Source organism: Parus major, chromosome 1A (assembly GCF_001522545.3).
Source record: "Parus major isolate Abel chromosome 1A, Parus_major1.1, whole genome shotgun sequence".
Lineage (NCBI taxonomy): Eukaryota > Metazoa > Chordata > Aves > Passeriformes > Paridae > Parus > Parus major.
The window spans coordinates 11,114,095-11,141,105 of record NC_031773.1 but is presented as its reverse complement, the minus strand read 5'-3'; the positions used below and the strand labels follow the sequence as shown (position 1 = coordinate 11,141,105).

The following is a 27,011-nucleotide window of genomic DNA, read 5'->3' as shown; positions in this document are numbered from 1 at the left end:
TTTTTTTGGGAACAAATGCAAAATTTCTTAATTGAGTCTTGTTAATGCAAGCATTATGCTGCAGCTAAATACTTTGCTGACTTTATGTTTCATTACCAACACATAGTGGAATATGAGCCAAATGGGTGGGTTGATCCAGCTGGAAGCTTCACAGCTTTTCCAAGCTTTAAGTTAGTATTTTCAGGAGAATTTTTAGAGTTTTCACTTGGAGTACTTTGACAACCAGTTTATCATAGTCTATATGAATCATAAAATGATTTAGGATGAAAAAGACCTTTAAGACCATTGTAAGACTCCAGCTGTTAACCCAGTCTTGCCAAATCTGTCACTAAACCACGTTCTTAAATTCCACATCTCCCTGACTTTTAAATGTCTCCAGGGATGGTGGCTCAATATTTGCCTGGGCAGCTTATTCCAGTGCTTGAGAATTGGTGAAGAAATGTTTTTAATACCTAATCTAAACCTCCTTTGGCACAACTTCAGGCCATTTTTTCTTGTTACTTGGGAGAGTGGTAGTGGGTAGCATAAGGAAGTGTGGAAAAAGGCAGAAAAATGGTTCTCTTTAATCAGGGATGTAGATGAAAATAGCATCTCAGTATCCTGGACTGGAGTGGTGGAATACTAAGCTCTTTATGTCAGTGGAAGAAACATGCTTTTGCATGTTAGGCTTTTTAATAAAATGTCTTAGGTTTGTGGGTGTCTGTAGCTTCAGAAGGTGGTTTTAGGGTTCTTCCTAGCTTATTGCTGTAGTTGCACAAGCTCCTGATGTTTTGTGCCTGTGCAGATATAGCTGAGCACTGAGCTGATGCAGATTCAGCAAAAATGAATGTTTAGTGATATTTTATCACGAAATCACCAGCTGTCTCTGCAAAAAAAAAAAAAAGCCCTGCAGGAATGTATGACTAAGGATATGAGGAATAAGGGAATATTACTGGACTGTTCTTTTCAGTGTGTCTGTGATGGCTTGCTGTAACATTAGCCAAGGCATCTTTTGAAATCCTACTTTTAGCCATAAATGTGTTTGCTGGGAGGAATGAGAGATGACTGGGATGATCAGAACAGTGTTCGGTTCTGTATTTCTGGAAAGATCTGGTTACAGTAGTTTCTCACAAAGGCACAGTGTTGTTCCATGTTTTATTTTCAGGAACTGTTGTTAATTCTCCACTGCCATAACTGCTAGAAGTGTTGATGGTCTGTTTGAGTGAGGACCATAGCTAAGTAGTATTTCATTAACTGTTTTCCTTGCACTTTTATACTTCTCTTGCTTTGGATGCAAAATGTCTACAGGGGCCATACAGGAGCTTTACTTGGTGTGTGTGGTAATCCATTTTCTCTTTCCTCTGTTCACTTTGTATTTCATCTCATAATGTCACCGTGTCTTTCAGCCTGTTAAATAGGAAATTAGAAGCTTAAAGTGGACATGACTCTCATCAATCTTATGCCTGAGTATTTTGATAATCTAACACAACAGATCAGATTATTGAAAAAACCTTAAAACAGTATGTGTTTCTGTTCAAATTTCACAGTAGATTTCTCATGAGAGGTGAATGTTGCAGCCATTAAAGTCTGAAGGGAGCACAAGATGTGCTAGCACAGCAAAAATGAAGGAGTGATGATCATTGTCTTGCTTTTTGTACAAACTTTTTGAGCCTTGTGTTCACTGTTGTAATTTGCTTCAGTTAATGTGCTTGCAAAGAGGCGGTCCTGGAAAGGATGAGTAGCAGAGGAAATGTTTAGAGTTAAATTACTTGTAACTCAGAGTTCTGCCCGTTGCAAGAAAAAAAGGTAGAAATTCAGCTAGACTTGAGTAATCCAGGTAAGAATCCTTACTGACTAATTACTGAGCATAACATGCATTGATTTTCAAAATTTATTTAATTAATTAAATTTTTTTGTTTTGTTTTTTTTTTTTTAGATTTACTGGTTTGGAATGTTATCTTCATGAAAGGCAATAAATAGTTACTCAAGTTTACCTTCAGGTGTTAAAATAAAAACCAAATTGTCGTGGAAGTTTAATAAGATCTTCTGTCTTTGAGTTTGTAGTAATTGACTTCATAATAATCTTACACACTGGAGACTGAAGGGCTAAAAAAAGTATTTCTATCTCAGAAAGCATAAGCATAGAGATTACGGGTGCTCATTGAATGTCAATTTTGCACAGTAGAGGACTCGGTATGACTTCTGTTGTCATATTCTACTTGTAGGTAAAAAGAACATACTCTCATGGTACGTATAGAGCTGGCCCAATGAGACAGATCAGCCTGGTTGGAGCAGTTGATGAGGAAGTGGGGGATTACTTCCCTGAATTCCTTGATATGTTGGAAGAATCACCCTTCTTAAAAGTAAGGACAGAAGGGAATGGGCTGGGAGAAGGGGAACAACATGCTCTGTAGTGTTGTTTCAATAATAAAGTGAGAGTATGTGATACTTGTTTAGATAATTGAGTGTTCTAATAAATGCTTTCATTGGGGATAGGTAAAGGCTGCTTTTAACAAGTTTTTTGAAGTAACTCACTTGAAAATTGTGGCTTGTATTTTCCATTAGTGTACACTGCCATGGGGAACACTTTCTAGTTTAAAATTAGAGAGTCGTAAAGACAGTGATGATGGTCCCATTATGTGGGTACGCCCAGGAGAGCAGATGATCCCTGTGGCTGACATGCCAAAGTCACCTTTCAAAAGGAAGAGGTAAGTTGAATTATTTTACTTGGTAAACGTCTGGTTAGTATTTTTTCTTTACAAATTCATTTTATCCCAAACCTTTTACTGTTTGATATTATATGTTAATATAAATTACTGTAAATCTTCATCTCCAGAACTACCTTTTTGTTGTTTCGTCATGTAAGAATCTGGAATTTTTTGATTTAATTTACTGTCTGGCCAAGTAAGGTGCTGGTCCTTTTTGGAGTCTTAGTAGAAATTTAAGGTGAAAATTTCAGGAAAATGTGTACACACATGCAATTACTGATATGTGCCATGAGACTGGAATTGATACCCCTGTTATATGTGAGTGGATGTGTTATGACCTCTGGGGACAAGGGCTTTTTGCTCACCTGGAAGGTAACAACTCAAACATTAAATGAAATCTTGAAGCTTTGCTGTGGTATTGGGTATAAGAATCAGGTGACGAGTAGGGCCAGCCTCTGCAGAACTTGAATATTGTATGTCATAAGGAATTGTCATGTTCACATTTGCAAAATGTGAACACAAAAAGGGAGCATATGAGAAGTGGAAGCAGGGGCTGGTGCCTCAGAAGGAGTATAAAGACACTGTCCAACGATGAAGGGGATGCAACTAAAGCCCAAGACCATCTGGAGTTGAATTTGGCAAGGAATGTGAAGGGCAGCAGCGATTTCCACAGGCATCTGGACAGTAGAAGAAAGACTGGGAAAATGGAAGTCATTTGCTGAATGGGGCAAAGGGCCTGGGGACAAAGGGCACAGAAAAGACTGAGATACTGCTTTCTTTGCCCTTGTCTTTTCTAGTGAGATTTACTTTCAAGAATGCTCTGTCTTGGAGACAGGAAGAGTGTCTGGAGCAAGGGCTGCTTGCCTTCAGTGGAGGAAAATCAGGTTAAGAAACTTACTAGACATGCAGATTAGACAGACACAAGCCTGTGGGACCTGCTGGGATGGGTCACATCCCACAAGTGCAGTGAGAGCTGGCCAGTATCATTGCAAGGCCACTGTCTTTGAAAGGTCATGACAATTGGCAAAGCTTCCTGAGGACCGGAGGAAAACAAATTCTTTTGCTTTCCTCTAAATGCAATCATTTAGAAGGGTAAGAAGCAGAACTTGGGGAGCTGCAAGCTGGTCAGTCTCATCTTCATCCTGAGAAAGTTGCCGTTTCAAGCATGAGTAGCACAGCAGATTGAGGAACAGGATTGTTCCCTCTGCTCTTCACCAGTGAGATACATCTGCAGTATCATGCCCTGTTCTGGGCTCACCAGGCTAAGACATACATGGCTATGCTGGAGTGTGTCTGGTGACCTGGGAGAACTGGGATTTACTCTTGAGAAAAGAATGCTCAGTGGGATCATATCAATGTGTTTAAGCACTTCACAAAAGGCTGTAGAAAGGATTTATTGCAGCAGTGCCCAGTGACATGAACAGAGAGAATGGACACAAACTGAATTACAAGAAAATCCGTTTAAAATAGGGGAAAAAAGTTTATTTTTTTGCATAGATGAGTAGTTCTATTGTCTATGTTGGAAAATAGATAATTCAGAGAAATTTCTGTATCACTATCACTGTTTTTCTTATGCAGAACTACCAATGAAATAAAAAACTTGCAGTACCTACCTCGAACCAGTGAACCCCGTGAAATGCTATTTGAAGATCGGACCCGAGCCCATGCGGATCACATAGGACAAGGTTTTGAACGACAGACCACAGCTGCTGTGGGAGTGTTGAAAGCTGTGCACTGTGGGGAGTGGTAGGTGTTGATCAGTTTCACCTATGTGTCTGAAAAATGTTTGCCTGAATTGCCATTTATAATTGGAAAGGAGTACAGAATAGGTTAATCTAGGATTAAAGATTCAGTGAAGACTTCATAGGTCCTGGCTGAGCATTAGATGTTTGTCTGCCCTCTTTAGATTGCATGTGACTTTGCTGTGTGGTTGAAACCAGAAAGATACCTTGCAGTGACAGTTCAATAGCTATATTGAGTTGCTGTTACTGAGGTCATGTTAGATGTAAAAACACCTCACACTTCATTTTGCTTCAAGTCATGCATAAAGAGTGAGATGTTGGTGCAGCAAAGTTGCACACGGAGACCTTCTGGCAGTTCTTTGTGCTGTCTGGAGATGATCAGAATTCTTATGCTTCTGTTTCTCAAGTCATGGCTGTTATAACCCTGGTTTATTTATGGAAGCTCACCTAGGAAGAATCGTGTTGGAAATTGTGTCATATTTTTTGGTGTCTGTCTTTGGAATTTCTGTGTGAGATTCAGGAAATGAAATGTGCCTCATTTGAAGCTTGTTTACATGTTAACCAAATAAAAAGCCCGTAGCCATATGGGCTTTCTGGTCCAGATATGAGGCATTTTCCAACATCTTCAGACTGTGGAGAACGACCTTAGTTTTGGAGGTTACCTTTGCATATGTAAACACTATAAATATGTTCTTCTCTTTGTGTCTGTCTAGAAATTAGAAGAGTGAATTCCCTTTGGATAAAGTGATGTGAATTTGTTCACATTCATCATGATATGAATTTTTTTCAGTGCATGAGTTTCATTGACATAGAAAGTAGTATAATTGTCATTGGGGAAGAACTGGATTGTTCAGATGATAATGTGTTTGTCTCTTGGGCTCTGAGGTTTTCAGTTTCCTTCCTCTTCAGGTTGATGACAGTGGGAGCCTTCGACTTCCTGCTTGCTCTGACTGTTGTGTGGTGAATTAAGACCGAGCACTAGTAGCAGGGCAAAAGCCGAGCTAACTGTGCAGATCTGAGTATTTTAAATTACACTTTGCACATTTGAGAGACGGACTTGTCAAGGAAGTAAAGACACCAGACAGAACCCTGCTCCCCAGACTTGGATGTTTGTGCAGATTAAGAAATTGCATTGATAGTAATTTGAGTGTCTGGGAACTTCCCATTCTCATCCTATAACTTTATAGCATACTTGCAAGTCCTTCAGTTTGGGAAATAAAAGCAGAAGTATCAGCCTTTCATTTCAGTGTAAAGACTGAAAATGTCTTTTTAATTCAGAATAAAAAAATTGTTATTGATGTATGGAGAGGAGTAAATTATACAACACAAGCAACACAATAAAAATTACATATTTCATGCTTGATTTGGCTTAAATTATAATTCGTGCTTTGCCTTTCCCCTTTTGTGTAATTTTGAAAAACCACTTCAGTGTGCTTACATAATGAGAATTAATCACAGCTTATGATAATGAAACATTGATTCAGGTAGCACATTAAAATTATTTCAGATATTAGTTTTGCCATAATTTGCAGTTTGTGGATGGATTTATTTTAAGGGAAGCAACATGAATGGAAGTTTTGAAAAATCTAGTTTTTGTTAATTTTTTGTTTTGTTTCTTTTATCTGCTTGAGTTGTTGAACAGACCTGAAAAGCTGGAGATATTCTGGGGTGATTAAGGCACTATGGCAGTAAAAACGCACGTGTTCTAAGGATGAGATAACATATATAAAAATAATGCTTTCTGTGAGGAGAAAATTAAACAATTCCTGGGCTGCCTGAACTAAATCCATAAAAATGGATTCAGTGTGCAAAAGAAACTTTACAAGTTGTTGTAGATTTAAAGAACGTAGGGTTTATTTTCTAGTTGATAGGGATGAATGTCAGTGCTAGGCAGGATAAATGGTGTCTTTCAGAACAGACAGGAACAGAACTGTTGAAAAGCAAAAAGCATGTCATGGTGCTAGAGGACAGACATGGAAGCTAAGTATAGTATTTTGAAGAAGAAAACAGATTTTTTCTTTTCCCAAGTGTTACAGGATCTTGATTTGAGGTATTTTGTAAAATTACTGTATTACAGTCTTATTTTTATTGCTTTGAATATTTACAATTTACATATTGCTAGCAAATGTCTTAAGGATTGAACTAAAATCTGATAAATGCAGGTGTTATCGTGCTGATTACTTAGAGCCATTTCCATATGTGATACCAAGTGAGCTTTAGAACTTAGGAAGTGCCATTGAAATTTTAAGTTATGGAAATTTAAGATTTTTATGTGGGAAGTTTGGGTGGGTTTCTACAAGGACAGCAAAAGGCAATTCTTAGCATTGTTGGCAAAATGAAAGCTCTGCTTCAGCAAGCAGCTTTCATGTTTGTGTTCTAGAGACCAAAGTTGTACTTTTCTGTATCATCATAGGAATTTGTTATATATTGCCAGTCTTTATGCATTAGGCTAGAAATATTAATGGTAAAACCTCTAGTTTTGAATCTGTTTTGAAAAGTCACAGCAAAAGGAATCCAATCATTTTGAAGAATGAGGTTAAGGGGAAAAAATACTGCCAAAACCAGTTCTAGCAGTTCTCTACTAGAGGCTTAAATGGGTTTTGCTGAAGTTATCTTATGTTTTGTTTTCATTTAATGTCTTTTTGGACATTAACTGAACTTCTGTGCTACAGTTTTGCTTAGGGGTAGGTACATGATACCTAAATTAAAGGTTTTGCAAAATACTATCTCAAAGTTGTGCTAAAGATAAAATCTGCAAATACAGAATTTAAAATTATCTGATAGTATTTTTTCTCAGTTGTTTGCAAAAGGAATGTTGTGTTCTGTGACAAAATTGCAGCACAGAGCTGGTGGTCCATCCTTTTGGACAGATTTATATGGGTTGACAATAGGAATGACAATGCATAAACTAGAATAGGCACTGCTGGGAAAATACATTGATTTGGATTGAAGTTCACTAAGTGTGTGAAATATTCTCTCAATTGATTTTAAGTCTGAACTTAATTTACAAATTTGGGACTCCAAATGCAAATTCATATTTTCAAAAACACACCTGTATTATAAAAGGTAGATTAATGTAGGTAATAATACCACTGATGAGGTGTTTCTGAAGCTTTTTTCTTTCAGTGTTTAAGTCTGCTTTGGGAATATATAGATCAAAATACAGACACATTATTTTAATCTTTGTAAAACTGAAAGTAAAATACGTGGTTTGAAAATTCTCCCTAGCTACTATTTTCGGTAGTTGATCTGGGATTTTTTTTTCTCCTGAATATAGCCTCAGACTGGTTATTTTTTGCTTTATTGAGGTCATGACCTAAATAAAATAAATATGTCTCCTATGTTTAAAAAGCCTGAATGAACTGTACATCTTTGCCTGCTTCCTAGAACAGTAATAACAGGACATATATATATATATATATATATATATATGTATATGTATATGTATATTTATATAAAATAGGTGATAATCTTGCTTTTAAAAAAGAGCTCTTGAACATCTATTAGATTCTGAAATGTTTCAGCTCTGCTGCATCAGCTGCTCCCCAGGCTCCCCATGTCTGACTTGTACCCCATTTTTGGAGGGGTGGAAGTTGAGTGAGGGATGTAGGGAGGGCTGGCAGAGGCAGGCAGGCAGCCCTGGATCGTGGTTCTGATCCCTGCTTCCGCTCCCTGCTCCCGATGGGCAGCGCCTGCACACGCAGCCTGTGCCCAGTGGGGGCCGAGGAGGAGCCCCGGGGACCCCAGAGGAGGAAGGAAAGAAATCTTTGAACAGGTTCTTTCTGGCTGAGAAACTGTCCTTGCAAAACCACTTCAATGTGAGCTTTATCCCTTATGAATGAAATCTTCATATTATCACATTTAAAGAAAAAAAATCCTTTTAAAATGCAAACATCCCTCAAAAGCAAGTATGTGCAGCTATTAGTTTTTTCACATGTTTTCAATGAGGAACAGAGTTTGGCCTTTAGATCAGAAAGTTACAAGGATTGTAGCTGCTTTTTCCTTTTGTGAGTTAAATCTAGATGATGTCTCCAGAAGAACTGTATAAATGGTGTGCATTTCTTTGAGAGAGCTGCTTTGGAACTAGAAATGTTTCTCCTAACCATTTGAATATGGAGACAAAGCCTAATTCAGACTTTTCTCTTCTGTGGGTCTCTCTAGTGAGTATAAATAGGGATGTATTTTTAGGGAATGTTTAGTGGAGGATGCCAGTATTGGCTGATTATTGGCATTGTGGTAGCTTAATGTAGGTTCAGCTTTTACTCGTAACTCTGAGCAAGGTGTTTGAGGCTGAGATGCTGAGCAGTGCTGTAGTGCTCCCAGTTAGACTGCTGCGTGCTCAGGTACCTGATGGGTGCATCATGTTTGAGTGCTGACAGAGTAAGCCCAGTGTCTGGGACAGCTGTCTTTCAGCATCTAGGCAGCTAAGAGGCCAGTTAAATATAGAAATGAAAAATAGTATGGTTAGTTGGCCTTTTATTGCTGCCTTTACTTTCACTAAGAAAGAAATTGTAGTTAATTTGTTTAACCAGTTTAATGAGTTTGTGTTTTAGAATTAACTGTTTTGATCAATTTTCCTTCTTAAAATATAGTAGAGTTGTTGAGGTTTTTTCAGATAAAAACTTTGCTTTTTCCTTGCTAGCAGACTTTTTGTTTGTTTCTTTAGCATGGTAGTTTCAGCCTCTGACTGTGCACATCTTACTCTTCTGTAGGTCTGAGCAGCCTCGTATAACCAAAGATGTAATTTGTTTTCATGCTGAGGACTTCTTGGAGGTAGTTCAGCGAATGCAGTTAGATTTGCATGAGCCTCCACTCTCACAGGTGAGCACACTAAGAACTGATGATCAGTGTCCTCTGACTACTAAGGCAGAGTTTTCACCTTTCCCCCACCTTTTCTCTACAGTGTGTCCAGTGGGTTGATGATGCAAAACTTAATCAGCTGCGAAGGGAAGGCATTCGATATGCCAGAATCCAGTTATTTGATAATGACATTTATTTCATCCCGAGGAATGTTGTGCACCAGTTCAAAACAGTTTCAGCTGTGTGTAGTTTGGCTTGGCACATCCGGCTCAAGCTCTATCATTCAGAGGAAGAACTCTCTCAAAATACAAGTACTGTTGAAGCAGGGACCTCTGCAGACCCCAAGTCTTCGGTTGTTGGACTTCAGACTGACAGAATTTGTACCATGAGCAAGGATACCTCTGAAGACACCAAATTTCCAGATGCTCTGCAGACCAAGTACCTGCAGCAGGAATTTTTGCCGATAAAACATGAACCTCTTGCGTCTCTCCGAGTGAAAGAAGAGCCCATGAATGTTGATATTGCTGAAAAGACAGTGACACCTAATGACGTCAGGGGACAGAATGTTCAGGCTAGGCTGGATCACACTGAGTTGACATCACTAAAGTTGGAAATGGATTCTAAATTTGAACCTGGCAACAAGGACTTACAAGGCAAGTTGTGCTCTGGAGGTCACGTACATCCAGATGATACAAGACAACCTAGCTCATCATATCCAAAATTGCATGGACAAAGAGAGGATGATTTTTTGTGCTAAATTTGTATATATGGTTTTAAATCCCTTTTTAAACTTAACGATGTAAAGATCATAAATTGTGAGGCAAGTTTGTGACTTGTCTTCGCATCTGTTACAGAAAATAGTTATGTAGCTTTGTAACATTCCTCAGTGCCTGTCCATAACTGTGAAGTATCAAAGCACTTAGGGCCAGATGCACTGTAAACACTGCAGGTTTAACATAAAGAAGTCTTTAAATAATTTTGAGTTGTAGGTTTTAGAGTAGAGCTGACATTTAACATATATATTTTTTGTAAGATGAGCCAGAATTCTTTTTGACAATTCCAGGCTTTTCCATAGAGCTTATTTATACCAATTTTTTCATTTTAAATGTGTCAGCACTGTAGTGTAAATATCTTTTTTAAGAATCTTTTTAGTGTGATTTATACTGAAATGTGAGCCGCTTAATAAAGGTTCATAATAACAGATTGGTTTTATTTTTGGGTCTGCAAAAAATAATTCAGTTCAATTGCCTCTCTTAGTGGTCATGTTCTACCTGCCACTAATGCATAGGATGCCCTTACGCCTTGAGGGTGAAGAGCTGTAGCAAACTGAGGTAGAGCTGAGACATCTTTGTAAATGCAGATTAATCAGAAGGCAGAATCAGTCCTCCCTTCACGTGAGTCCTTACGGGTGCTTGTTCCAGGCACTCCCCAAACTCCTGCTGTCAGATATTCATGTGGAACAGGGAGATGCACCATCTGTTCGGAAGGCAGTTGGACATGCAGTGGGCTCCAGGAGTGCTATCAGTACCTGCCTGCATCTCTCTAGATGAGCTGGTGCAAGGGAGCAAAATCTTTTCTGGGCTTTGCCTCTTGGCCCTGCTCAGGGCCCAGTTCAGACAGTTCAATTTCATGTAAAAAAAAAACAAACAAAACCAACCAAAAAACAACAAACCCACAAAAAAACCCAAAAAAGTAACCACTCCCTCCAATCTGTTATCTGACTACAATTAAAAGAATACTTAAGTGGTTACTTACCAAGCTAAAAAGGCCTCAGCTTTGGCAGTGACCTGTAATTGAGAGACATACCTGGATTTGAGTTGCTCCCTGTGCTGATAGTGCCAGGCAATAAAGAGGCTTGCCAATATGCGTAGTTGGAAGGTTCCTCATGAGTCACAGATGGGAAGCAAGAGGTGTTTCATTAAGAAAATAACAGCAGTGTCCAAGTTAACTGTTCTCTTTCCTCATCTATGGAACACTTGGATTCTTTTGTGTTCTGAGGGAAGAGAATTTCAAGGCTGATATGGTAACTGTCATTTAACTTATTTATTCTCTGTGTAGTGTACTCCTGTGTAGTTCAAACACAGCCGAATGATGCATCTCTCTCGGGTAGCTGCACACAGCAGTAAACTGCCCTACAGCCTGTCCTTCAGCTAAATATGTAAAACTTCAGATCCAAGGCCTATTTTTTCCAAAGCCCTCCGTATCCCTGATTTTTGTTAGGATTTTTCTGTATAACATTTTTGGAAGTTTCACATCCTTAAGTACACAGTTTATAAACTTTGATGCACTTAGTGGTCACTTTGGCTTCATTTGTAGCAATAGAACAATGTGATTTTCAGGCAATGTCCAGTTAAACTACCTGAGGTCCTTCTGTTGTAAATGTTTTTTTCATTACAGGTTGTTAAAATTTAAAATGTTACTGCATACTCACAGGTGGCACTGAAATCAGCTATTTATTAGATGAGTGCCCTGATTGGTTTAATCCAAAATAGGTCTGTCAAGGAATTATTAATTAAATCAATATTTGAATTGCTAAACATTTCTCCTACATAGCCATAATTATGTATTAGAGAAGCAATAGAAATGTGAGTCTCTTGGATGTGGCTAATATGTCCTGAAGTCTTACTACTGTATTCTTTAATGCTGGCTAAGAGATTACTACCAGTTTTTCAGCCTCAGGGATCTTGCTTTCCCCTTTGCCATGAGCAGATGGTTCATATGTGATGTGGTAAGTTATTGCTCTAGCAGATTCTGATCTGAAAAAATTAATTTGTTCATGTAAGAATTTGATCCTTCCTTCTAGCAGGAATGTGGTCTCAGCTCCCTTTATTGTGTTCTGGAAATAATGCTTCCACCTGTAATCTCTGGTTTCATGAGCATCCATATACTTGGCCTTTCATTCCTGTTCTCCTGCCCATGGGACAACAGCAACAGAGCAGAGCTGCAGGTTGTGGTTTGCACCAAGCATGCAGCTCTGCAGGTGGGATAGATGAGGGCTCCACCTTTAGCAAAACCAGCCTTGCCAGATACTGCTCTTTAATATAAAACACAAAACAAACTTCCAAAACTATTTAGTTGGCTCAGAATAGCAATTTTACCAGTGTGCTGATCATGCCTGTGCCGACCGTTCATTTGGGTTCAAGTAACTTTTGGTAACCTGTTAGATTTTAGTGCAGTGTGGACATACATCCCCCAGGACAGTTGCCAACTTTCTTCAGCATAGGCCCTGTCCAGACAGAAATAATAAATCATTGAAAATGGATTAGCAAATACAACTTTACACTTATTAGTGGAACTTTGTTTTCTTTTGGAGACCTGCTCAGTGGTCTTGGCTGATGTGGTCTTGAACTTCTGCTCAGGTATCTTAGTCCTGAGAGTTTGCTTCTCAACTGCCACATCTTCAACTCATTTTTTCTTACTGCTTTCAGAATTTTAAGAGATTTTTTTGAAGTGGCAGTTTTTTTGTAGTTTTTATCTTTAGCTTTTTTGAGACAGTCTACATTCTCACTTTAGGCAGAATTCCTTGCAGACAGAATTTGAACCATATTGGGATTATCAACGGCTACCAGATCTCCCTTTCCATTTTACGTTTTCTGTAGTCTGGGCTGACTGGCTGCATTACTGTTTACTTTTTACTTTCATTTTAAGGAAGATATTTAAAAGAAGTGTTGTCCTCTCCTGTGGTAATGTTCATTTTAATGAGGTTGTCCTTTGAGAGGGGAGTACTTTTTCTGAGAATTTCACCTCCCAAATTGTTCATTAATATGACAAAGGCCTTGCTTCAGTCCTGTGCTATAGCCTTTATTCCTGCTGCATACAACTTCATCTTCAGACTTTTGCTTCAGCAATAAATCTTTCATGTGTTCTGCTGTACTGAAATTAGTCCTTGCTTATTGTTTTTCCCCTTTCTCTGGATTTCGGTGATATATAAATCTTTGTTATTTTGGCTGAAATCTCCAATGTTTTTGTTGTCTCTCTTGGCCCTTGTTCTTGTGCAGATTGGAGAGAGCTGCCCCAGGTGATTGGTGCTGTTCCTATCTCCCTGCATATGCAGTGGTGTTCCAGATAATAACATGATGCGCAGAAAATTAGATGTTTTCCTAGATCCTGATACATATTTTTGGGTAGCAAAGAATTGCATTGTTACAGTTGCTAAAAAAGCTTTCAAGGGAGTAGCTACTTTTAATATTACTGAATCTTTTGCATTTCACTGGTGACTGACTTCATGTGTTACATACGAGTGTTATTCAGTGTTGTGTCACCCCCAGCCCTCCAAATACCTGAAAATTGACTCTGAAAGAACATTTTCATTACAGGTACTGCTGGCATGCAGATTTTCCCTTCCTTGTTACTATAGTGAATATTTCAATACTACTTTAACTGAAATATTAATTCTATCTAGTATTAGAAATAAAGTATTATTTTAGAGGGTGATTTAATTCTTCATCTGTGAAATAATTCCTTGGCGATAAATAAAGTTGATTTTTAAGTGGATATACATGTGCACAGTAAATAAGTTGGAATTGCAAAAGATGTAGGAAATGGAAATCTGAAATAATAGAGTACTGTGAAAGAGACCCGAACATAACAGATTTGGAAAATTGAGTAAGTCTTCCAAGAAACACAAGATTGGTGTTCATTTGTCAAAATGACTGTTTTCTAATATCTGCATGTGGATAAGATGCTGACTTGACCAAAATAAATCCATGATTTTTCGTTGTTCATTGGCAAAATGAACTGTTGTGAGATAGTACACTGCCACGTGACCCTGCTAGGCTGAAAGCTGTACTGATTCTGATCAAGAGATCACAGAGCTCCTCAAGCTTCTCAAGTGTCATTTTATTTATTTTCTTGTAGTGGTCAGGTACGTAGAGAGCCTTGTGTTTAGGCAGCGCCTGTACCTTACCAGGATGTATCCAAGCTGGAAATGGGAAGGACAAATTTTCACTGCTTTGTGCTTTGCTGTGAATGACTGTCAAGAATGTTTGATTTGATTATGATTCACTGTGTTCAGCTGATATTCTATTACTTTCACAAACAGATAAAATGCACTTTAAAATTGTATAGAAGTTACTGATCTTTTGTGCAGATCCCGCTGAATTTGCAGCATATGTGGGAATATTTGGGGAACTTATTCCCATCAGTCACTCATTTCATTTTCCTTAAAAAAAGTGATTTTGTGTTCTGTTCAGAAGCAGTGATTAACTTCACAATATTTATATTGCTGTTTCTGTTAGAATCATCAGGGATACTGACATTGCAAATTTAGTGTATTATATTCTAACCACTGTTTTTCTCTGTGCTTTGATGCTGATATGATCTCTGCTTTGAAGCCGTGCTGTACTTGAGTGCCAGCTAAACATTGATCTTCTCTTGTTCTGGTCATGCTGATAGATGAGCCTACTGATGAGGGCGTTAGTCCTAAATAGTCCTTTAATATTTGGTGTACAGTTATCTGATACAAGCATTGATTAAAACCACAGTTTAAACTTCTGTTCTATCAAGTTTGATTTTTCAACAGCTATTTTGATCCTCTATTTTATCATTTAATTTGCTATCGCCTGGAATGACGGTGCCATGTTGGCTGCAGCTCAGGCCTGTGTTCTAAGGACTGTGCTTTTTATGGGAGCTTTTTTATCTGGTTGTGTTGAGACAAAGTGGGGCTGTTAGCAGAGAAAAGCTGCTCCTGGTGTCTGGAGATGAGAACAGTGAGATTTAGACCTGTGTGTGGGAGAGTGGTAACCTAAGTCAAGGCTGCTCAGTCATTATCCTTAGCATGCAAGAGTAACACTCCGGTACTTGCCAATGTGATCTGAAGCAACTGAGAGTTTTAGTTAATCACAGAAATGGAATTTTTAAACTAAAAAACATCTTTGTGGTGATTTTTTCATGAACTTCAAAAGGAACACTGAGATAAAAATTAAGGTGGATGAACTAAGCTCACATTCTCATTGCTTTCCTGTTTCTTGCTCTTATGCTGTTGTTCTGACTGTAGGGAGACTTTGCTTACATTTGTCTGCTTGGGCTGTTGGTTTTGTTAGGAAAGGCAGATCAGAGGGAGTGATGTCACTGAGTTTCAGATTTTCCTGTTCTTTATCCTGCTTCAGTACAAGCCCAAGAAGAAAATGCAGAATTTATATTGAACAGTACTCTAGTGGTCCAGCTGCAGAGATTCCTTGAGTTGCCTTCATTCACAAAGCCTGATGCTTTTCAGCAGCAAGTTGATGCCCAGGCCCATTCATGTCTACAAGGCTCATATGGGAGATGAACTCCCTCAAAACCTTAAAAAACAGTCAAGTTACAGTGCAAAGATGCAAATGTTCTTTTCACAACTCAGCATGGTTATTTTTATTGCAATCCTAATTAAAAAGCATGATGTGTTACACGATAGTGTTATGTTTTCCATACCAGTAAATTCAAACAACTTATTTTGGAGGATACAATTATTCAGGAGCTTTATTACTGAAAAACATGTTATTTTTTCCCAGAATTATATTGATGTCAAAATATGGAACACCTGATGTTAAAATTCTGTGGTTTTGGGAGTCTCATAATTTTCCCTTTCAATTCCACTTTGTGTCACCCAACTTTTGCACTGTGGAATTGTGAAAACTTTCATAAGGTTAGGCAAACATTTTGCTTCTGTACTATGATGCAGATGTGTCAGAAAATAATACTGATAATAAATCTCTAAAATGGTTGTGAACCCCTGTCCTGTGCTAGTTCAGGCTTTAATATTGCCCTCTGTGCCTGGAAGTGTGTTTTGTGTGTCTGCACATGTTCTCAGAGCATTGAGGTTAAACTTCATTATAGGTAAGGATGTACATGTCACATAACTGCATTTTTCAAGTATAAAAAGAACACAAAACTGGATACTGTTCTAAAATGGTGACAAATCACAAAAACCAGTATGCATTGGCAATTGAAAAGTTTCATGACCTTTCACACACGTGCATTTTTTCTGAAGTCTGACAAAAGCAAATACTTGCCTTGCAATGCATGCTGAAGTTCAAACTTCAAGACATGATGGAGAGAAATCATGTGAAATCTGTCTCTCCATGTCCAATATATATTATCAGTACAGAGAAATACTTCCAGTTGATTTCAACCAGCTTTTGAATTGCAGTTTAAAACAAAGCTCCTCAAGGCCAAATTCTCTCCTTTGTCCCCCATCAGCTGCCACAAAGAGCTGAGGTAACATCCTTGTGCCTTTTTATCACAAATCAGTGTGAGCCATCTCAGCATGGAGCTCTCCTTTTCCCTGTCACCGTCAGCAAATTTGCTTTTCTCACATTTTATCCTGTTACTGAAGATCAGTTGGGCAATTGGTAAATTTAGGAAGATGTATGAGGAGCATTGCTTCCACTTCCAAGCTGTGATCAGCACCTTTGAGAACAGCGTAATTATGAACAGATGTAATTAATTCCTGCAGCACTTTCTGGAAAGGTCACAGTGGGATATACTGTACTTTGTATCATAAATCCTTCTGAGTGAAGTTCTGATAAGGCAAAGAAGCAGCACAGTGTGCACAAAGATATCGGATCTGTTCAGGTCAGTTAAATATGATACAAAATTTTCAAAAGGGATATGCTCTTGTCCAAGTTTCCCTGTAAGGACAAGGAACTTGGAAAGTTGAGCACTCCGGTCTAGTTGTGTGTGACTTCTGTATAACACCAGCAAGAAGCATCTGCTTCAGCTTTCCAAAGAATTTATTTCAAGATTTGTAAACCTTTAAAAAAGAAAAAAGAAAGCCAAACTCACAACCAAAACTGAAATTGCTGATCTTTTTCTACTTGAATTAGAGGCAACAATTAAAAGGAGATTTGTAAGGACTGTGTGTGATTCTAGTTAATTAGAGATGCCAAACTTTCAGATAATTGTTACATCTGTGGAAGAGAAGGGGTTTATTAAGGGGGCAGAGTCACCATTCATGGCCTATCTTGCTAATAATACACCAAGTTCCAATGAAGCCAGTTCTTATTCTTCCATCTTTTGTTTCATGTCATAACAATCAATTACCATCATCAGCTCAGCTGAGAAAAGCTGCTCTGCTCTCCTGAGCAGCATGGGGTTGTTCTGGCGTCCTTTGAACAAGGGGGTTGGGAATTTTTTTCTTCCAGAATCATTGGATGGGGTAGGATTACAGGTATTATTTTATGCTTGGACCCATACCTGCCACAGGTAAGTGTGTGTGTGTCTGCACATAAAATCATCTTGTCTGAGGTGCTGGAATGCTTGTTACACACTTGTATCACTGTTTGTTAAATGGGTTGTCAAAGTGTACCTGAATTAGAGGTAGGGCTTCAGATACTCTCCATATGTTTTGGAAGCAGCCATAACAAATTCACAAGGTCTAGGTTGGCTGCCATGGAGTGGCAGTGCATTCCACGCAGGGGCGCAGTGGCCCAGGTTCCCGTTAGCAGAACAGAACCAAGTGGGACGTGCAGATGAAGCCTGTTCTCTCCTCCCCACACACAGCCACCCGTGGCACCTGCGCGGGTGTGCTCGCTCTCACAGCTCCTGTAGCCAGCAGGTCTAAGAGCACATTCTCAGATTAATGTACTCTTCCCCTCCCCACAGCTCATCCTAATCACAAGTGCCAATTTTACTTGAAAAGTCACTCAAGACTGAAAGATGTCAGTTCTCCACAGGAACCTCATATGAATGAACAAAAAGTCTCAGACACAGAGCAGGGTCCGTCCATTAAGTATTTTTCAGATCTACACAATGCATAGGTACATCTCCTAGAACAAGTTCTTGAACAAATTCCTGCCAGACACTCCCCATAAATTACCTGATGCACCTGTCTTGTGGCTGGGTACGTGGGTTTGCTCAGAAAAGTTGGTATGTTGCTATAAGAAAGGGTTTATAAATGTTTTACATTTTTTTAACAGCAGCTACAGTTTAGAATTCTTTTGTCTTTGTTTTTTCCTGGCTTCTCCTTTAGCAAGGCAGGACAGTCAACCACTTTGAAATAAATATGACTTAAATTAATTTTAAAGATCATTTGGAGATTCATTGCCTTAGAATGGAACATGTTGGTTTTTTAGATAAAGTTCTTTCAGCAGTCTCCCACAGTATGGTTCCTCTGTATTTTTACCCACGGCTGTGTGGTAAAACAGCAAGAGTAAATCCAAACACTTCAGGAAGACTTTTTTTCCCACAGACAAGTACAGTTGAATGTACATAATTAAAATTTTATTAGTGAGACACTTTGGTCTAGGTATGTCCTGTTACCCTAGACTGTTTTTCATTCACTTTACATTCTTTTGTCACTAGGAACTGTAAATGGATCAGCATTTTCAGCATGCATGTTAATAATGTCCCAGATAACTGCTACATTTGAATTTGGTGTTACTGTATCTCCTGAAAGAGCACTTTAGTCCACAAAATACACTTGTAGTTGCAGTTCTTTCCTGAAGTCCTATTCACTTGTTACCTGAAAAAGGTGATTTCCTTATGTCTGAGTTTGCCAGTGTTCCATGAAGCCAAGGCTTCACCCCTGCAAAATTTCATATCCTTGGGTATTAAAAACTTGAACAAGAGTTCAAGTATCACTTTGGGCAGGTACAAAGGCAGTACTGAATTCACCCTGTATTTTCAGTCTTTTGCAACACTGGTGAGTTCTCACTTGGAAAGGAATCACCATTGTCTCCCTCTTCTGCTGGCACAGCTCAGCTACCAACTGAGTTCCCTAAGGTTAACATGCTGGTTATGGGCTGTTTCAGCAGTTTAGAAAACAGTGCTTATTTTTAGACTGGCAATGGAATCTCACTGTCAAAAAAAAAAAAAAAAAAAAAAAAGAGGTGCATTACTTTATTCCTTTTCTTGCTCTTATTTGGCTGCCGTCAATTGTTACTGATTTTTAAAGCAAATTTAGCTCATTCTCTTTCCTAGGATTACTCAATGTGCTGAATACTCTGGGTAGAACAGTTGTGGTTTCTTTGACAAGGTCTTCTACCTGCATGTGAAGAACCTGTATCCTATTCCATGTAACAAGTAACAGTAATCATATTAGAACAGCTTATGTTGAACAAATACTTTTATTTACAAGAGCATATGTGAGTTTTAAAATAAAAAAATGAAACAAGTCTACTTTCAGTCTTCAGCCTGCTTTAGTCTAAGTCTCCAGTTTGACTCATTTGGCTTTCTAGTCTGAAGATAAATTTGTGGCAAAATGGTGGTAATCTAGTAATTTGGTGCCAGTCTTGGCACTGGAAATCGCCTGGCAAAGCTTAGTCTCTCCGTACATAGAAGATATTATATCCAAGTTCAACCATGCCCCCAATCAGCAGGGCCCAGAGCGGGATGAACACATAGGCCAGTTTCATGGTGGTGAATCGCTGCAGCTTCGCGCACAGGGCGAGGCAGAAGGCCAATTTCAGCAGCATTGCAATGAGGTACCAGACTTTCTTCTTCATGTTCTGGGAGCCGTTGCGAGGGTCAAAGCCAGACTTGCAACGTCCAGCCATTTTTACAATTAACATAACTAGAAGAATTGTATCAAATATCCACACTGGAATAAAAATGAGGAACCAGTTCCACGGTGCTTTCTCATCCAACTTCAGCACCAGCATGATCAGGAAGAGTAATGTAAAAAGCCATGTCAGCAGCACTCTTTGCGCCAGGGACATTCTCATTTAAACAGCTTTGAGAGGAAGTCCTTCGCTGTCAGCAACAACCTAACAAAACAAAAGGGGGAGGGAGGGCATCAAAAGATGGCACTACACCACCATTAGGCATATTCCATAAAGGAGACCAATTCCTTGCTCCTGCTTTCCCACTCACCCACATACTGCTTCCTAGCACTTTCATAACTACCACGCTCAGCTGAACAGTGTTTGTTCCAGTCCACCATTCCCTTGGAGTGCCTTAAGTCAGCTGTTAAGTCAACTGCCTTAATCTAAATTTGTTCTGTGAAACAAACTGTACTTTAATCCTAAATAAGCTGTCAGACTCATTTAGGATTTTTGAATGCTAAGGATATGTTTAGAACCATTTTCCACCAGCACTCACAACTAACACTTGAAAACAAAATGTAACAAATCTCTCTGTAACAAAATCTCTCTGTAATAAAATAATAACAAAATAATACTGTAGCGAGTAAAATGTGTTTCAGCACAAAGGAGCACAAAAACCCCCGGAGAAATCCTGCAGTTTGTAGAGCTGCAGCTGAAGTGACCTGGGTTCAAACTGAGCCAGCGAGCACTGCCCAACTTTCTGTCAGACAGCAATCTTGAAATTACTAAAAGCTACAGATAATGCTTGCATTTTGGCAGGTATCTCAAGTATTCAGACACTGGCTGACAGGTTTATTGGCTGGATAGGATATTTAAATTTCTCTGTAGTCATGACGAAAGAAAAACAAGACAAATGCATCTGCCACTGCAGTCATGAAAGTTAAGTTTTTATATTCCTAACTGGAAAGCTTTTACCACTGCATCTGCCAAAAGCCTTTCTCTACAAGTGTAAAAAACTGAAGTGTGAAGGACTGTGATCTTCCTCTATTATTTCATGCTACAAAAATGAATATTTACCAGTGAAATGATGCTGAAATAGGTATTTCAATTATGTAAAAAAATTAAATTAAAATTTTTAATAATTCTCTTTATAACACTAATAGTCTCTCATCTGAAATAAGCAAATGAGCTTTGATTTGCTCCAGACTGCAATAATATTTGAATTACTGAAAGTGTGATGTTGTGTTCTGAAGCATTGAACCCCCAGCACCAGCTGCTGAGGGAAGGACAGGAGCTGCTTTCCCTCTGTGTCCCCAGCACCTGTGCCTAGCAGCTGCTGCTGCTTCCTCTGTGTTATTACCAATGCACACAACATCACCTGATTATGGCTGCTGAACTCACCCAACAAGCAGAAATCTACTGCTACATTTTTCTTTTTAACTGGGATATTTTTTTCCAGATTCGCAAGTTGAACAAATTCTGTACTCAGATAAGATTGGCTACTGGAAAGAAGTAAAAGCTGCTGTCTCAGCTGGTTATGAGATGACCTGCTACCTTACAGTGAGGAGATAAAAATTCTGTACATCACTGAAATCATCCTACCGTTTATATCTGCATCTTCTGATATACAGTTCAACGGATCTCCTATTTTGTTCAATCTGGGTTTGATGTTTGAATGGATTTGATTTAGTGGATAGCAGTGAGATTTCTTGTAAGAAGATCCAGTTTTGCTTAAAATAATCTAAATTGGAGTTGCAGTCAGTGCATCCCCTATTTGTTTTGGGGGTGTTTAAGGTAGTGTAGTTTTGCTTTTCACAATCTCAGTTCTGCTCAGATCACCAAAGGGTCTGGTGAAAGCCAGTTCCTGACAAGATGGAACCAAGACCCCCCACCTTTCCCTTCCTTAGGGAAGAGGTGAAGCTCAGAAGCAGCACTCAGGAGTTGTGGGGCCAAAAAAAAAAACCAGAGAAGGTTTAGATAGCATTGTTTTGCTCTTGTTACAGAAACAAACCTAAACCAGCTGGCAGGGGATTATAGAATTACTATGTCTGGCCTAAAGCATTTCCACAGTATTTTGAAAACACTTCCAATATTCTCAAGTGCAAGGCTGTGGCTAAAATGAAGAGTCATGATCTGAAGTTTCAACATTCTTTTCACAAGAATGTTTTTCAAAACCAGTTCTAGAAATCAATGCTACAAACACTGCAAGAAAGATACTCTCTTATTAGCAAACTGGAGAAAGCAGAAACCAAACAGAAACAGACTGGAAACTTGGGTCTGAAAGGAAAAATGAAACTCAACACTCTTAGAAGTATCAGGTTATCAGATACTCAAAGGTGCTATCACTTGTCTCTGGAGGAAACACAAGGCTACTGAAGATGTATTACATGAGGCTACTCAATTTGAAGGTTGCTCACTCGAAAATACTTTCCATTTGCTGAGAACCACTTTGCAACAACTGGAAAAAACAGGCAGAAAATTCAGCATGGGAAGAAGTCACACTGCTTTTCTCTGACCTAACAGACATTACTGCCAGATTGGGAAGGACTGCAAGGCTCCAGTCCTTTCAGAGGCATTTTTAGATGAAAACTGAAGAAAATCCAAGTGTACTTTTGAGATCTTAAAGTCCAAGTAAAGAAAGCTACCAGATTTTGAAGGCTGAGAGCTAATAGTGAGGAACATAACAATGAAAGGTTTGATTACATGGAGCATTTGATTATCTCATGATGAAAGAAAGATGATGGGCAGATTCTTTGCTAAAGCCCACTTATCCCAACAACATTGAAAAGGATGCAGCTGTATAACAGGTCTGAACTGGCTCTTCAGTGAGAACACTGATGGGATGTCAGTGTGAAAATAAAAAAGCTCTTGACTCCTATTATAGGACCTACATAATTAGGGAGTGAAAATTTTCAGTGAAGAGAAGCTATCCAAGGAATATCACTGACCTTGGTGGGATGATCTGCATAACGAGGATATTATGATAGCTAATTCTGTCCTGTTTAGAAGAAAAAAACAGGGAGGAGGGCAACTTACATATGACACTCAGCTCAGTTGTAATGATAACATGAACCTATACATTTATATTTAAACCTTTAACATCGCCTAAAAAAGTCCTGAAATTCGTATTATGGTGAAACCATACTAAACAGAACCCCAGTTCGGTTAAATACCGTTTTAGAACCTATTCTGATCGTATAGGTAATTTAACACTTCGAAAGAAATACTGCAGTAGGCCCGATTTAAAACCCCATTTAAACACAGCTTTGTATTCACAAACTCGGCCCCTCCCTCGGCCTCACGGCCTTGTCCCGCCAGGCCCCGCTTCCCCGGCCGTGCCGGAGGTCCCCGAGGCGGAAGCCCCCCTTGTTGTCCATCGCCTACCGCAGATCCCGCCGCATCCCCCGGTCCGCGGGGCCCGCGCTCAGCTGAGGGGGCGCCCGGCCCACCCCTCCAGCTCCGCCTCAGGGAACCGCCCGCCTCCCTCACCCGCCCCGAGACTGCTATTGGCCAGCGGGAACGCGCGTCCTGCCGCTCTCCATTGTCATTGGGTAACGGTGACGTCGCTCAAGTTAACTTCGTCTGCCTCTCACCAGTCGTCGGTGACGCCCCTCGAGCTCTGGCCGCCACTCCCAGCCGGCGGCGGATCACCCTGGAGCCCCGCCCCCGCCGCTAATTGGTGAAAGAGACTGTCCGTCATAGAGACCCCGCCTCTGTCCCGCTTCTTGTCCTTCAAGCGCAACGCCTCCTCTCTCGCGCTCTCGTTGGGCTGTGTCGCCGCCAGTCACGACTCGGCCCCGCCCTCCAGGGGCGGGAGGTGCCGCCGTTGGCTGCCGGCCCGCGCCGGCCCCGCCCCCGGCCCGGCGGCGCGCGCGGGTGGCGCGCTGTTGCTGCCGCCGCTGCCTCCTGGACGCGCGCGCCGCTCCCCCCGCCAGCTGTTGCCTCGCGCGCGCCTTCCCGCCGCCGTTGCGTGCGGCGCGCGCTGCCCCGCGGCACCGGAGAAGGTGGAGGGGGGGGGGGGGGGGTAGCCCCGGCCCCCGGGGGGGGGTCCGGCATCGGGGGGGGGGCTCCGGCACTCGGGATCGTCCCCGCCCCGCCGGGACAGCGGCGGTGGGAGAACCGGGGCGGCGAGTTCCCCGCGCGGCTGGGGAAGGGGCCGACCGGGGCGCGAGGGGGGCCGCCGAGCGAGGCGGCGGTGCCCTCTCGATGCTGGACGACAGCGCGGCGGAGGCGCGGGGCGCGCATCACCGGCGGTGCTGCCGCGGCTTCCCTGGCTGGGCGTCGGGAGCGAGGCGGCTGCCGCCCCCCACCCCCTCCCGGGGGAATCCCGGCCGGGGCAAGGGCGGGCGGCCCGCGGCCTCCGCGGTTCCCTCCCGCGGGAGCCGGCGCGGTGCCGGCGCCGCCGGGGCGGGGGGTCCGAGCGCGGCTCCGAGCGGCCCCTGCCCGCAGCGCCCCGGACCCGCATCGGGTCCGGCCGGGCAGCGGCCGCGCCGTCCCGGAGCCGTCGGTGCCCGGGCTGCCGTGTCCGCCGCCGCCGGCGTCGGTGCGGGCGGCAGAGGTGCAGGTAACGTCCAGGGCCCTTCCCGTGCTTGGGGCTGTGCCTGCCCCCTCCGGCTCTGCTGTGAAGCACCTTCTCCTCGCTGAGCTGCTCGAACGTACCGTGAGCTGCCTCGGTGCCTGTGTCAGGTGATACAAGGTGTTTTCTGCTTCCCTTTTAAGGTCCTGCATTTCAGCATCTTCATGTTCGTCTCGGACCTCGTTTCTTGTATTCTCGTGTTTTACGTGCGTTCATGTTTTCTTTTTCTTTACCTTTTTTTTGTTTTGTTTTGTTTTTTTTCCCCGCTTTCTACCCTAAAACAGTGGCAACCTGACCACAGCTTATCCTTGATTTTCCGTTTGGGAATCAAAATGTTAGGGAAATTCACTCAAAATTTATGCTGTCACATTCATTTGCTTGGCGTTTTATTTGTTGTCTTTTCGGTGGGAAACAAAGGAGCTGGGGAAAATTTATCTTACAGTACTAGAACTGTCCAGGTGTTTGTTACTTCTGTTTCTCATACATAGCCTCTGAGTTGGTATTACTCAGGTGTATCAGATTCACTGAAACTTTGAGTTCATAGTGACAAGCTCTGTGCCAAAATTATTGCTTTTATATGTTATTGATCACTTGAAAAGTAGTGCTGCCAGGTCTTGCATTTTGTTCCAAATTTACCAGTGTCTTTTCCATCTCTCATATAATTAGCTGGAAAAAGTAATTAATTGGAAAACCTGACTTGTTGAAAGTACTTTAATTAATGTTCTGAAATTCTTTGTGATAAAGCTTTTCTATAGAAAATACAGTTTGTCTTACAGTTTGGACACATGAGTTCTCTAATAGGAATGAGACTGCGTACAGTGTGTCATCAGTAATTTGTCTGCTTATATCTTCCTGTTGATGATGTTAAACAGATGGTGGTATCTGTTTTATCAGGGAGAAGTGCTTCACTTGAAATAACCTGTTAATCCTAGTAAGTGAATCCTAATATCTTCAGCTGCACTTGGAATGGTCAGTAAGCAGCAGAAGGGTGTATTTCTGTTACATACATTAGTGCTTGGCATCAGACTTTCTGTTACCCTGAGGTTAAGAGGCTAAAAGTGTTCTGTGAATAAATCTGAGTTATAAATAGCTGTATGCATTTGGCTATTTTTGTAGCTCTGAGTTTTGGTGATCTACTTTGATTTGCCTCTTTGCTTGTGACTCCCTGGAAAGGATAATCCTTTTCTCAGAAGTCTTATTTCTGTTCCAGTAAGGTGTTTATGAATGTATGTACGCACATCACCTTGATGGACTCCATTGTACAGTATTTGCAAGCAACTTTCATTTCTGAAGGTGAAGGTTGAGAGCAGTGCTTGGAACTTGTGTATTTAAGATCTCAATCCCTGTTTGAAGTGGAATGTTTGTGCAGTTAAACGTTCTGTTGCTATGTTTTACTGCCAATGTATGTTTTTATTCTGGATATAAATATTACAAAGTATAAAACATAAGCCTGAGTCACCATAAAAAGAATTCGGAAACCTAGTTGGTTTAATTCAGTGTTTGTACTATAACTTTTTCCTCTTGTGTTCTGTGGAATGTGACATACAGATAAGTTGTCAGTAATTGTTGGGAACTCCATGGAGGATTTTGAGTATTTTGGTACTACTGGATTTCTCCCAAAGCAGAGTTAGCTCAGCTTGTCTCAAAAAGTTGATCCCAGCTGTATCCATAGCTGCCAGACATTGGTGTGAATTCGGGGAGAAATCAAAGTACTGTAGGTTTTGAAATAGAAAACAGTATTGGTGGGTATTGGAGGGGGGACATAGTGCGTTAAAGAATTCCAGTCAACCTTGTTTGAGGCAGTTGACCAGGCAGTGAGGGGTGGAGAACTCTTGGAGTTGAACAATGCTGTTCCTGTCACAGCTGGCAGGGGTCACTGGAAAGCAGTGGACTTTATTTCTTTCCTAATTCTCCAAAGTTACATATACTGTCTTCCTTGGCTTTTTCTATATATCTGTCTTTACTTATTTCTAGCAGAAATATTATTGAAGATTTTTATTTTTCTTTTCTCAGGACCCCTGTGAGAATGATAAGTCAAAGACTGGGGTTTGGGTTCTCTTTTGTCTGTGAGGAAGCTATTTTCATAATAAACAGTGTTGTTTATGGATTCATCATCAGACAGTTTACGTGGATTTTTAGCGAGACTAAGGGCATAAAGCTTGTACAATTTCTTTCTTTGTCTGTCTTCTCCCATTTAAGTCACTTCTTACTCAGATGATGAAACTGAAGTTTATGGCAACTGAAAGACATTAACTACCTACACTGTGACAAATTTTTATAAAACTTTTGACAGGTAGTAACCCAAATTAATATTCCTACCCAAAAAAGGCAGTCATAATTGAGTCCCTCCCTTCTCCAAGAAGTGAGCAACTCTTGGGCAGTCTATGTGCTAAGCTCTGAGCCATCAGCAGTAGCCTACTTCTACTGGCCCAGCCAAACACTTGGGATGGTTGTTATGATGGGTGGGGGGGGTTAGGAAAAATATTATGGGTGGGGTGGAACAGGACAATAGGGAGCTGTGGGACAATGGTAAAAGCAGGCAGACTTAATTGCTTCTGCCCACAGAGCAAGGTAGGCCTGTTTTTTCTCTAATGTTTTTTTGTTTTGTAAAGGACACAAAACAAAACTCTTGGGTACCTGGCAGAGGTACTGCTCTATCTTACTGTGTGAGGACAGTTGACCACCACTTACTCAGAAATATGTGGTAGTGTGAAAAGTAGCAGACTTAGAAAGCTTTAAATGTCAT

General features: G+C 40.7%; 2 protein-coding genes across 4 annotated transcripts in view; one reads left to right on the top strand and one right to left on the bottom strand.

Moving 5' to 3' along the window:
• Positions 1-15,614, top strand: part of RSBN1L (round spermatid basic protein 1 like) — a 45,879-nt gene extending 30,265 nt beyond the window's left edge. For both annotated transcript variants that reach the window (XM_015627910.2, XM_015627909.2), the window contains 5 exons: positions 2,205-2,342; positions 2,545-2,687; positions 4,266-4,433; positions 9,142-9,250; positions 9,333-15,614. In XM_015627910.2, the coding sequence (XP_015483396.1) occupies positions 2,205-2,342; positions 2,545-2,687; positions 4,266-4,433; positions 9,142-9,250; positions 9,333-9,986 (1,212 nt within the window). In that variant the 3' untranslated portion in view covers positions 9,987-15,614. The remainder of the gene's footprint in view (positions 1-2,204; positions 2,343-2,544; positions 2,688-4,265; positions 4,434-9,141; positions 9,251-9,332) is intronic.
• Positions 15,615-19,243: 3,629 nt separating this feature from the next.
• Positions 19,244-23,162, bottom strand: TMEM60 (transmembrane protein 60). 2 transcript variants are annotated; one of them, XM_015627913.3, is made up of 3 exons: positions 23,074-23,133; positions 22,638-22,687; positions 19,244-19,911 (listed from the first exon to the last, which is right to left on the bottom strand). In XM_015627913.3, exon 3 carries the CDS (start codon positions 19,867-19,869, stop codon positions 19,465-19,467), a length of 405 nt encoding a protein of 134 aa, XP_015483399.1. In that variant the 5' UTR covers positions 19,870-19,911; positions 22,638-22,687; positions 23,074-23,133; the 3' UTR covers positions 19,244-19,464. The 2 variants fall into 2 exon arrangements, with proteins under 2 accessions (XP_015483399.1, XP_015483397.1); XM_015627911.3 differs by lacking the exon at positions 22,638-22,687 and having other exon boundaries at positions 23,074-23,162.
• Positions 23,163-27,011: the final 3,849 nt, after the last annotated feature.